Here is a 12,902-nt window from a genome sequence, read left to right on the forward strand (position 1 = left end):
GGGGCTTCTCTGTGCCCTGCCTGATGCCCTCAGGTACTTCTGCCAACTAGTTTGCTTTGTTACTTTTTCGTCCCAGAGCTTGCCACCACTTGAGAACAAGCTTGTCAGAACCTGGCGGCCTTCTCTCCCCCTTCCTGTCCCTCTCCCTCCCTCCCTCTCTCCTTCTCCCCCTTCCTGTCTTTCCTTTCGATTCTCCTCTCCTCCCCTCACCCGGTTCCTCTCCTGGCTCAGGTGCCGGCCCCACCACCAGCCCCCCCCCTCCAGGTTGTCACCCCTAGACTCACCCTACCTCTCTCCTCCCCACCCTTGCCGGGTCCTGGCCTTCTTGGCCCTCACGCTGCTGCTGTGGGGACATCTGGGGTTGGATATCCTCAGGCTGCTTCTGGGCCTTGTGTGTTTTTCTGCTGCTGCTGGTGGTGGTGGTGGTGGTGGTGGTGGTGTGTGTGTGTGTGTGGTGTGGTGTGGTGTGGTGTGTGTGTGTGTGTGTGTTACTGTGACCCCTCTCTGTAGTCTATGAGGACAGGGTAAGGGGTTGTGTCTGCCTCTTGGCTCCAGGAGGCAGAGCTTGTCGTCAGGTAGGAAGGACGACAGGCCATCCTCCACATGGTCTTTAATCCTCATATCCTAGTGAGCTGTGCCCACCAGGGTAAGGGCCGGGTGTGCATTCAGGTCAGGGCTCGTCACGGTCTTCCAGCCGGGACTCTGCAAGCACTGGCTTGGTTTTGATGCTTTAGAGCCCGCAGCTGGGCTGTGCCTAACAGAGGTGTTCGCCCTTCCTTCAGGGAGATCTCAAACAGTTCCTAAGGATTTCCAAGAGTAAGGATGAAAAGTTGAAGTCACAGCCCCTCAGCACCAAACAGAAGGTAAGAAGAAGGTCGGGGATCCCCAGGGGAGGCCGCAGCAAGGGCAGACTTGAGCTTCCAGTGCTCAGTGCTTCTTTAGAGACAGGCCTCATGTTGAGTATGGCAACTGTGTTTATTAGCACAGCAGTCCCTGAAATGTATTCCTGTCCCCTTTTCACGGACTAAGAAACGGAGGCGGAGAGATATGAAGTGCCGGTCCCGGCTCTGTAGCCTGCAGGTAGCTTGGTATCATCCTGTTGGCCTCACAGAGGCAGCCGCTCCGGCCCTTGCCTTTTCTCTAGGAGCTTCCGGTAAAGCAAACCCCACACGCCTGCGGCTCTGAGCGAAAGCCCCAGCAAGCAGCCAAGTCCAGAGGCTGTTGGGTGGGTGTGGCCTTGAGCAGGTTTCTTCAGCTTGTGTGTGGAGACTGTGACCTCACAGGCTGAAGGACTCGAGGCGCGACACACGGGAAGTGAGTGGGAGGCCTCAGTCAGGGATGTGGACGACATCCAGGTCCTTAGGTAGACAGACAGCTGTGGTTAACAAAGACGTTTCCTGATGGAGAAAGCCATTTGAGTTCAGTCCTCAAGGACAGGAAGTGGCTGAATGGCAGGAAGGGGATGACTTCAGGAGAGGACCAAGGTAAGTGGCTGGGACAGGGATGGAGATAGGCTGACAGCTGAGTGTGGTGTTTCACGTCTGTAATCCATTCTTGAGAAGCTGGGGCAAAGGAAGACCTTGAGGCCAGATCTAGTCTGTGGTTCATGGTGAGTCTGAGGCCAACCTGTGCTATATAGTGGGACCCTGACTTTAAAAAGCAAATGAGGAAACAAGACAAACTGAAAGGAAGCTGGCACCCTTGTCACGTGACCGGGGTGCTCGGACAGCCGGCACCCTCACCAAACACCGTCCTGCAGGTTCTCGAATCTCATCTTTACATGGATGAGCAAGTTTTCAGAAACTGGCTTCCACGCCCTCCTGGGATGTGGAACCTCCTCAGATCAGACAGGAGCATTGCTCCCCAGATCCAGACTTAGTAGGTAAGAGAGCTTCTTCCCAAGGACCCAGGTTCAGTTCCCAGCATCAGGTGACTCACAACCTCCTGGGACTCCTCCGATCTCCACAGGCCCCAGCACTCAAATGCACAGACCCACACACAGATGCACAGACCCACACACAGATGCACAGACCCACACACAGATGCACAGACCCACACACAGATGCACAGACCCACACACAGATGCAGACCCACACACAGATGCACAGACCCACACACAGATGCAGACCCACACACAGATGCAGACCCACACACAGATGCAGACCCACACACAGATGCACAGACCCACACACAGATGCAGACCCACACACAGATGCACAGACCCACACACAGATGCACAGACACACACACAGATGCACAGACCCATTCACAGATGCACAGACCCACACACAGATGCACGGACCCACACACAGATGCACAGACCCACACACAGATGCACACACCCACACGCAGGCAGACAGACACACAGGCCGTCAGAAAAGGAAATACATCTTACAGTGAGAAACTGCAGGTGTAACCAGGCGTTACGTTGCCCCTCTCTGTAATCGGAACACCCTGGAGACTCTAGCATAGACATCGCGAGATTTGAAGATAATATAGACTGTGTTGTGAGTCTCAGGCCCGTCTGAGCTACAGTCTGAGAAAAAACAAATCAATTATTTGCTATTATTTTGTGTGTGGAGGTCAGAGGACAACTTTGTGGTCGGTTCTCTCCTTCCACCTTTCTGGGGGTTCCAGGTCCTTGGGTTTGCATTTAACCAATGAGCTGTCTCCCTAGCCCACCGTCTGATTCTCACTCCTCCGTGATTGTGTCCTGCGGCTGGTGACTTGTGAATCTCTATGCCCCAGGAAGCACACAGCCAGCCAGTCGCTCGTCCTGTCATTGCCACGGGTCGAAGGGACCTCTTCAGTTTCTGTTACTTGTGTGGATTTAATTGCCATTTTTAAAAGTTGGCTATTATTAATTACTCTATGTATGACTGGAGGCACGCACATGCCATGGCTCCCCTCCACCATAGGCTCTGGGGCTCTCATTCAGGTCTGCAGGCTTGTACGACGGTGCTTCTACCTCCCGAAGCACCTGGATGGCCGAAGGAAATGTCTTTCTTTGCAGTGCTTAGGATTGATCCTCCTGGGCACTGACAGGCACTCTACTGCTGAGCTCCACAGCCTCGCCATGCCTTTGTAACACGAGGGATGCAGTGATGCAGGGCCCTGTATCTTTTAGCATCTGCTTCCACTATTTAGATGAGGCAGCGAGATAATAAGAGCATAAATCTTTTAAGTTTCATTTATGTCTATGTGTATGGGTGTTTTGTCTGCATGTATTTATGTGTACCACATACATGCCTGGTGCCTGTGGAGGCCAGCAGAGGGTGTTGGGTCCCATGGAACTGGAGGTACAGACACTTGTGAGCTACCAAGTAGGTATTGGGAACTGAACCCAGGTCCTCTGCAAGAGCAGCCAGTGCTCTTAACCACTGGGCCGTTTCTCTAGCCCCGAGTCTTCTTTTGACAAACATGTATTATTGGTGTTTCAGCATGTCTGCATCCGCACGCACGCATGCACGCAGAGGTCAGAGGACAGCTTGAAAAAGTTGCTTCTTCCCTCCTACCACGTGGGTTCCAGATAATAACTCAGGTCGTCAGGCTTGGTGGCAAATGCCTTACCCTGCTGAGCATCTCACCAGCCCAGAGCCATGAATCTTTACAAGCACTCTGACTTTATTCTCTAGCAAGGACCACGCCTGCAGTGGTGACCCCCTTCTCCAGCTCTCTTGGCGTCTGTCTTCTTGTCAGGAACCCTGGCGTGGCCAGTCCTGTTCTATGTCACCAGGACCTGTCATGTGTAACATTTAGTGCACGCCTGCTGTTTGTGCAGTCCATTAGACGTGTTCCTTTGAAGTAAGTGCTCGTGGAGAGCCCACGAGATGGCTCAGCGGCGCCTGCTGCTCTTCTGGAGGACTTGAGCTTGGCTCTCAGCACGGATGACATTGAGTGGGTCACAGTTAACTGCCTGTAACTCCAGTTCCCCGGAGAGCTGATCCGCTGCTCTGCTTCTGTCTCCTGAGTCCTGGGAATAAAGGCCTGATCCATCGAGCCTTGTGTTTTGAGACAGGATCTCTCACTGAACCTGGAATTCCCTGAGTGGCCAGCCCAGCTGGCCAGTGAGCCCTTTACGTGGGTTCTGGAGATCCCAACTCAGGTCTTCAGGCTTGCACAAGCAAACCCTTACCCACCAAGCCCCTCTCTTCAGCCCCTTAGTTAGCCCTTCAGACGACCTAGTGAAACAGATAATGTGTCCCGCTTTCTGGAAAAGGCAGCTGAGGCCGTTGTGTTTGGGGTTTTCTAAGCAGCACTCCAGGGGTACCTGGAGTCATAGACAAGGGGTGTGTCATGGTGGTTCCCTTACCCCCCAGGCCTGAGCTGCTCTGACAGGCTGCTCTCTCTCACCAGGTGGCCCTGTGTACCCAGGTGGCCCTGGGCATGGAGCATTTGTCCAACAACCGTTTTGTGCACAAGGACTTAGCTGCTCGCAACTGCCTGGTCAGTGCCCAGAGGCAGGTGAAGGTGTCGGCACTGGGCCTCAGCAAGGATGTTTACAACAGGTAGAAGGGCTGGGGGGTGGGGTGGGCTCCCCTTCCTTCCCAGAGGCGGGACAGAGGATAGGTACAGTTTGTGGAGGGTGGCAAAGGGCTCCATGGCTGCTTAGTTGAAAGGTGGAGGGGAGGTTCAGGGGTGGGCAGAGCCTGACCACCCCCCTCTAGAGGTACAATAGGTTCCCAGAAGTGGCTCCAAGTTGCTGCTGGCTATGCCTTTTTTTTTTTTTTTTTTTTTGGTATTTTATGTGCATTGATGTTTTGCCTGCATGTATGTCTGTGTGAGGGTGTTGGATTCCCTGGAACAGGAGTTACAGATAGTTGTGAGCTGCCATGTAGGTGCTGGGAACTGAACCCAGGTCCTCTGGAAGAGTAGCTGGTGCTCTTAACCATCTCTCCAACCCCTCTTAATGGAATTTTAAAACCACCAAACCTCACTCAAATGGATCCACGTCCAGAGTTGATCCAGCATACCCCTGTGCTCAGCATCCACGTTACTGATTCCTTTGAGGTCGACTGTGGGAAAGGCTGGGCCCAGCCAGGGGGAGTCCTGGTTTGAGGTGAGGCTGGGCTCCCAGGCTGTGGCCTCTGACCTCTGACCTCCATCCCTGTGTTGCTTCTCTGTGCAGTGAGTACTACCACTTCCGGCAGGCCTGGGTACCGCTGCGTTGGATGTCCCCAGAGGCCATCCTGGAGGGGGATTTCTCCACCAAGTCTGACGTCTGGGCCTTTGGTGTGCTGATGTGGGAAGTGTTCACGCATGGAGAAATGCCCCATGGTGGACAGGCAGATGATGAAGTGCTGGCTGGTAAGGAGCTGTGTTCCTGAGAGACGATTCTGGATATAACCCCACCCTCTCCATCCCACCTCTGCTTGCTCAGGCCCCAGGGTTATTGAGCCTAGCTCCTCCTCCCTTAGGGCTGGTACTTAGCAGTTATGAAGATATGACCTCTCCAGTTGTTAAAAATACGTAAATATGGGCTAGCAAGATGGCTCACCAATGAATAATTTCAGCTAGGTGTAGTGGCACACGCCTCTAATCCCAGCACTTCGGAGGCAGAGGCAGATGGATCTCTGTGAGTTTGAGGTCAGCCTGGTCTACAGAGCTGAGCTCAGGACAGACAGGGCTACACAGAGAAACGCTGTCTCAAAAAACCAAAAAGAAGGGCTGGAGAGATGGCTCAGAGGTTAAGAGCACTGACTGCTCTTCCAGAGGACCCCGGTTCAATTCCTAGCACCCACATGGTGGCTCACAATCATCTGTAATGAGATCTGGCTACACAGAGAAACCCTGTCAAAAAAAAAAAAAAAAACCAAAAAGGAAAAAAAAAAGTTTTAAAAAATACTGAGAAGCAGGCTCAGGTTGTATGGGAGGTGATAGACCCTTGACTACCATATGCAAAGTCCTAGGTTCATCCTCGGTATTGCAAAACTCAAAACTAACTTATGGAGCACTTTATGCTGGGTAATAAATAGCACTTACCCAGTGTCCCTTCCAGCTGTCTGTCACTCAGTCGCTTCAGCTCCCACAGCGACCCTGCCTACCAACCAGAGTGAACTTGGGGAGCGGAGTTATCTCTTTGTCTTATAAGATCTTTGCCATAGTCTTAAAATATGGTACCCACCCGTCACTGACCAGTACTCCCCAGAGCAGAGCGACCCGTGGGCGACTGCTGTGGGAACTGCACACCCCGGCAGGTGTTAACACGTCGTTAAACGTCCAGGCTAACACTCTGTCCCGTCTGCCCGGCAGACTTGCAGGCTGGGAAGGCCCGACTCCCACAGCCCGAAGGCTGCCCCTCTAAGCTCTACCGGCTGATGCAGCGCTGCTGGGCCCTGAACCCCAAGGACCGGCCCTCCTTCAGTGAGATCGCCAGCACCCTGGGAGACAGCCCTGCGGACGGCAAGCAGTGAGGGAGCCTTGCAGGCTGTGCTTCAGGGGAGAACACCTCCTGAGGGGAGCCTGAAGCATGGTGGGCGGATTATCCTGTCCTTGGCCTGGGGTCCCTGTCCAAGCACAGCGGGCGTTGTCGAGGGCAGGCAGTGCCTGGGCATTTCTCCTCGCCTCAGCCACTGGGGAGGCTGACTCGAACCCAGGCTGGGTGACTAAGGCGTTGGGCTGGGCACCTTTCTTTGCCCCCTTTCCTCATCAGGGACAGTATGGGTGCCTCAGGTAACCCCGATTTCTGGTCTGAGACCTCTTTTGGCCAGGTCCAGCTCTGCCACTCATCTGCCAATGTTGCCTCGGGAGGGCTGGGCTTGGGCCGAGAGCTAGGTTTGGGGAACTAATTTACTCATGTACGCAAGTTCCAGGATAGCTCTGGGTACACAGGACCAACAGTCCTCTTGGCCCATGGGTCCCACCTGGGGGTGGGTCTAGCAGGTTGTGGAGGACATAGCCGTTAATTCCTCCCCACTGTGGGTTTGTGCACACTAACCCAGACCCGTCCCCCAAATCCTTTCCTCATCCCAAGTGCCTGGCAGATGAAGTGTTCAGGGCCTTTTGACACTTATACAGCCCGCCCTTTTTATATGCACATGGGCGGCTTTTTTATGTAATTGCAGCGTGGGGGGGGGTGGGCATGGGGAGGTCTGGGGGGACCCTAGAGGAATTGGGAGGGTGGTCCACCCCTGCCTTATACTTTTATTGTTGTTGTTATTGTTATTGTTGTTTGTTTTATGTTTTTTTTTTGTTTTGTTTTTTTACACTCGCTGCTCTCAATAAAGAAGCCTTTTTTACAGTCTGTCTGTAAGACTCTTCGCTGCCTTTGCTCATGAATAGAGTTCTTTGTGACTTCATTTCATCTAGTAGGGTGTGGATGGGACTGTGCAGTAGATACCGGTCTGCTCTCCAGTTCGCATATGTTTTGTAGTATGTCTTAACCTGTGACAGCCGCTAACTCTTTGCTGATGACTCGATCTCCACACCCGGGGAATGTAGAAGTGTAATGGACATGGAGGACCAGACAAGGGGTTAGTGACATATTCGGGCTCTGAGTCCCTTTAAAACTAGGAAGGCCAGGAGCTGGAGAGGTGGCTCAGTGGCTAAGAGCATGGCTGTCTTGCAGAGGACCTGGGGTTTGGTTTCTCGCACCCATGTAAGCAGCAGATTACAACTGGCTGTAACTAGTTCCAGGGAGTCTAATACCCTCTTTTGGCACCAGTGGGCCAAAAGGGTTTACCAGGCACACGCGCGCGCGCACACACACACACACAGACACACAAAGGTAAAACACATTAAATAAAAGTAAATCTTGACAAAAACACAAAAATGAGATGGGAAATGGTTCAGTGATTAAGATCCTTGTTTGCTGCTCTTGCAGAGGACCCGGGTTCAGTTCCCAGCACCCACATGGTAGCTCACAATCATCCCTAACTCCAGTTCCAGAGGATCAGACCCCCTCTTCTGTCCTCCTCAGGTATCAGGTACACAAACAGCGCACATACATATGTTGAGGTAGAACACTGAAATACCCAAAATAAATAAATACTTATATATAAAGAATAGATAAATATAAAGTATATAATGGAGTTTATATATATTATATATACTTGGACAATGCCTCATGAGGCAGAGGCTAGAGGCCAGTCTATCTCAAAAAAGCAAAATAAATAAAATAAATAAATAAAACCACCCCATTGATAGGGAGGGTATTTGCCTGGCATCATGAAGCCCCAAGTTAGATCCCCAACCATAAACCAAGCATAGAGGTATATTCCTGTAACCCCAGAATCTGGTCGGGAGAGGCAGGAGGATCAAGGCTGGGAATTGGACAGGTGGTTCGGCCATTAAGAGCAAACACTGGCTACTCTGCCTGAGCACCCAGCATCAATACCCAGTACCCACTGGGCTGCTCACAACCATCTGTGACTCCAGTTCCTGGGTATCTGGCCTCCATGGATACCAGGCATACACACAGAACACAGACATACATGCATGATAAACACCCATAAACAAAATAATAACTAATAAAAACTAGTGTTTTCAATTTCAATTTAAGAAAGAGCAAAAAAGTTCAGAGCCACCTTCAGCTACATAAAAAGGTCACCCTTCCGACCCTCTTACCAACCTCTTCCTCAGTCTTTAACTCCTATTTTCTTGATGTTTCCTTCCCTCTGCCTGCTTGGACCGAATCAGGAATCTTGTCTTCACTAACTCTGCTCTCTCTGCAGGGTACCAGTGTTAGTAACTAACTGTTTTTAGTGTTACTGGTTTATGTGTGGCAGGATCTCAGGTGTGGTCTAGAAATGGTCTTCAGCTCACTAGCAGCTGAGGCTGCTCTTGAACTCCAGATGTCCTGCCTCTGCTTCCCAGGTACTGGGATGGCAAACGTGGGCCACCGTTCCCAACCAGAATCTTCACCCCAATGTCCTGTGCAGCCAGCATCAAAATCCATGTAACTCACCTCTGCCTTGTGTCTTGAGTTTTGCTTGAATGTAAGAGGAAAAAGTAGGTAAAAGTGTAATTCTGATGGTAGAAAAAGTCTGATGGTAGGTACCTACGTAAGCACAATGTACTTCTTTTGTCCCAAACCTAGTCTAGAGCTAAGTGCTGTTAGAGTTTGCAGCGTGGCTTTCTAGAATTTTCCTGGGCACACTGACTTATGATTTCCTTTTAGTTCCCTCTAACTTGCCGTCACAGCTGAGACCTTCACCTCAACAGGAAGGGTGTTGTGACAGTCTTTTTTTTTTTTTTTTTTTTTTTTTTTTGAGATAGAGGCTCTGTTACGTAGCTTTGGCTGTCCTGGAATATGCCATGTAGATCAGGCTGGCCTCAAACTCACACAGATCTGCTTGCCTCTTGCCCCTCAAGTAATGGGACTGAAGCCACTTTCTATGTAATGTATCTATGTATGTATCCATGTCCATACATGGGTGTTTGGCCTGCTTGTATGTCTGTTCATCTAACACGTGTTCAGTGCTCTAAGAGTCCAGAAGAGGGCATTGGATCCCCTAGAAATAGAGTTACAGACAGTTGTGAGCTGCCATGTGGGTGCTGGGAATTGAACCTAGGTCCTCTGGAAGAGCAGCCAGTGCTCTTCTGAGCTGTCTCCAGCTCCACAGCAATCATTTTTAAGATTTAAATTTATTGCCTTTAATTGTGTATGTGTATCTGTCTGTCTGTCTGTGTCTGTGTGCCTGTGAATGCAGGTACCCACAGACTCCTGAAGAGGGTGTTGAATTTCTTGGAGCTGGTCATGAGCAACCCAGCATGAGTGCTAGGAACCCAACTCAGGTCCCCTGGAAGGGCAGTTAGCACTTAACCACTGAGCCCTTCCAGTCCATGATTGGCATTTAAAATGTTTTATTATTTTTTATCTGCATGTGTATCTGTATACCATGTGTGTGCTTGATGCCTGAGGAGGCCAGAAGAGGGCATTGGGTCCCTCTTGGAACTGAACCTCCACATCATGTGGAGCTTACTCCTGAATACTATGGTGTGTACTGCATGCATAGATGAATACACACACACACACACACACACACACACACAAAAAAAAAAAAAAAAAAAAAAAAAAAAAAAAACTAATGTAATAATGTTATTTAGAAGCACAAATGCTGTATGATCCAAATAAAACACATCTATGAATTTTTGTTGTTAGTTCAGGGCCTCATAGACTCCAGGTTTGCCCCTAACTCACTATGTAGCCAAGGATAACCTTGAACTTTTTTCTAATACTCTTGTTTCTACCTTGAATGAAAAAAAGAAGTAAAAAGGAAAGGAACATGACTTCCTAGGTATGGTGGAGGAGAAAGTTATCATAAATAAAAGGGAGAGCATAGCCAGAGGCAGGGATACCTGGGAGAGTCCAGAGTGGACATGACCAGACTGAGCTGGGCCATGTGGGGAGGGGGGGGCATGGGGGAATGGGGCCAGAAGGGCACCAGGTACAGCAGCCAGGAGGCCCAAGGTTGTAGCGGTAACGCCCGCGTTAGCAATACCCGTTCACCATGTCTAAGCGAGGGGCTGCGGATTAAAAAACAGAGATAAGAGACAGCGAGTCATTCATTCGCCATGGCTGAAATGCCGAATGCCGTTTATTGAAAGAGGGAGGAAACCTAAAATACAGTCTTACAGCACAATAGATGATCCCTGGAGGGCAGAAGTTTGCTACCTGCTACTGAATGTTCTACATTCTTGCATCTAAGTTGTTTACACCAAATACTGGATACAGGAACAAAGAACCTCCAGTGAGCTCTCCTGTGATCCTTAGGTGAGAAGGAGACCGGCAGGGAATCTGAATAGGGAGGACATCTGGTAAAGGTCAGCAAGCAAGGAGGCAGCCACTCAGACGTGGGCCGGGGCCCACACAAGGTATGAGAAGAACTGGTAACCAAAATGTCTGGATTAATACAGGGAAGAGCCTCTGGGGAAAGGGCAGCCCAGCCTCTGGGCTGGAGAGTTCAGGGTGGAGGGCGGGGTATGCCAGCCACTCGCCACTCCTGGTAACAGGTAGGGACTGAGGGATGCTGGGAGAACCTGGCTTTGGTACATTAATAGGCATTTCAGCCTGTTGTCTCAGTGTTAGAGATTTAACCCAGCTCCAGAGGCCTAGTGGATACATACTAGTAGATACATACTAGTATATACATATATACCACTGTGCCTGGTTTATGTGGTGCTGGTTAGGCAAGTACTCTACAAACTGCTACATCTCCCACCCCATTAATCCATTTTTTTAAAAAGATGTGGTTTGTTGGTGTTTCGAGAAATTGTTTCTCTGTGTAGCCTTTGCTGTCCTGAAGCTTGTGCTGTAGACCAGGCTGGCCTTGAACTCAAGAGATCTGCCTGCTTCTGCAAAAAGATTTTTTTTGTATGTACATGGGTGTTTTACTTGCATGTACGTCGGTGCACCACATGTGTGCCTGATACCTACCAAGACCAGAGGAAGGCATGCCATGTAACTGGAGTGACTGATGGCTGTGAGCTGGCATGTGGGTGCTGGGAACCAAACCTGGGTTCTCTCCAAGAGCAGCCAGTGCTCTGGACCACTGAGCCATCTTTCCAGCCCTGTGATCCTCATCAATGGCTTTGGCTCCTGAACCTGGCTTGAGTCTCCCCCTGCCTTCCTGTGGTGACCAAGGGCAGTGTAAATGACGTCACCTAAGAAGGTTGTGACACAGCACAGTGACCCAGGAGAAGGAAAGCTCAGGCAGGCAGGGTTCTTCCCGGACACCGCCCACTGTGGATGAGATGGAGTGCTGCCTTGCAGTACAGGACCCAAAGTCTTTGGAAGCTGGGTGGGGATGAGACCACAGGGCTGTGGATTTCAGACTCCACCCCCCGCCCCCATCCCCCACCTCCGCTCTACCTGTGACCCATGAACTCTTGCAGAATCAATGTATGTGTCTGACCTCTTCTGCCTCTTAAGCTAATGCGTTCCACATGTGTAAGTACCTTTGGTGCAAATCAGAGGAGAAATGGGAGAGGGGAGTGATCCTAGTTCCTGTTTTCAGAGATTCAGGTATGTTCTAAACCTATGTTGTATGTACATGTGTGCACATACTTTATCACTAATCTCTTGGTAGTTCTCATGGTTTTGAACTGTGTGTGACTCATAGTGAGCAATGCAGTGAACACTGTCACCCAGTGCAAACTGATGAAATCAACGATTTTATACCCTTGACCTATGAAATAATGCTTTTATATGGCCCAACCTATATATATTGCAAACAAAAGTGCTTGGTGGTTTTGTGTGTGTGTGTGTGTGTGTGTGTGTGTGTGTGTGTGTGTGTGTGTGTGTTTTGAGAAAGGGTCTCACTTTATAGCCCTGGCTGGTCTGGAACTCAGAGACTAGTGCACCTCTGCCTCGTGAGTGTTGAGACTACAGGCATGCTCCTCCACACCCAGCCCACACAGAAGTTTTGTGCAACTGGGTGTGGTGTCTCCAGCTCTTTATGGGAGCACTAGAGGGCTGGAGTGGGGGAGGAGTAGATGTTCGAAGCCTTCCTCAGCTATATCGAAAGTTCAATACCAGCCTGTGATGATTGAGACTTGGATACTTAATACCTCACTCTGGTCTTTGTTTCTGTGAGCATGTTTGAGGGTGGGGAGACAGACCACAGTATAGTCCTGACTGCCATTCCTCAGAAGCTGTCCACTGTGGTTTTTTATTTTGAAAATTTCATTCTTTTATTTTTAAAAATGTGTGGGTGCACACTCACTACAGTGTGTATGAGAGTACAGAGGACAACTAGTGAGAGCTGGTTCTCCCTCCCCTTCCACCATGTTGGTCCCAGGTCACCAGGCTTGGCCGTAAGTGCCTTTACCCACTGAGCCACGTCACCAGCCCAGGCTTGTTTTTAAAGACATTGTCCCTCACTCAGCTTCCAAGTAGGGTAGCCTGAGTGACCAGGTCCCCAGGTGTCTGCCTGTCTCCTCCCAGCACTGAAATCGATATA

General features: G+C 50.4%; 1 protein-coding gene across 2 annotated transcripts in view; it reads left to right on the top strand.

Annotated features, from left to right (window-relative positions):
- Ptk7 (protein tyrosine kinase 7 (inactive)) overlaps positions 1-7,243 on the top strand; it is a 63,459-nt gene extending 56,216 nt beyond the window's left edge. Inside the window, exons 17-20 of one of the 2 annotated variants that reach the window (XM_028887221.2) lie at positions 783-863; positions 4,357-4,508; positions 5,129-5,307; positions 6,253-7,243. In XM_028887221.2, coding sequence (XP_028743054.1) covers positions 783-863; positions 4,357-4,508; positions 5,129-5,307; positions 6,253-6,413 — 573 coding nt within the window. In that variant the 3' untranslated portion in view covers positions 6,414-7,243. The remainder of the gene's footprint in view (positions 1-782; positions 864-4,356; positions 4,509-5,128; positions 5,308-6,252) is intronic. The other variant, XM_037199583.1, reaches the window with a different exon arrangement.
- Positions 7,244-12,902: the final 5,659 nt, after the last annotated feature.

The sequence above is a fragment of the Peromyscus leucopus genome, chromosome 16_21 (genome assembly GCF_004664715.2).
Source record: "Peromyscus leucopus breed LL Stock chromosome 16_21, UCI_PerLeu_2.1, whole genome shotgun sequence".
Taxonomy (NCBI): Eukaryota; Metazoa; Chordata; class Mammalia; order Rodentia; family Cricetidae; genus Peromyscus; species Peromyscus leucopus.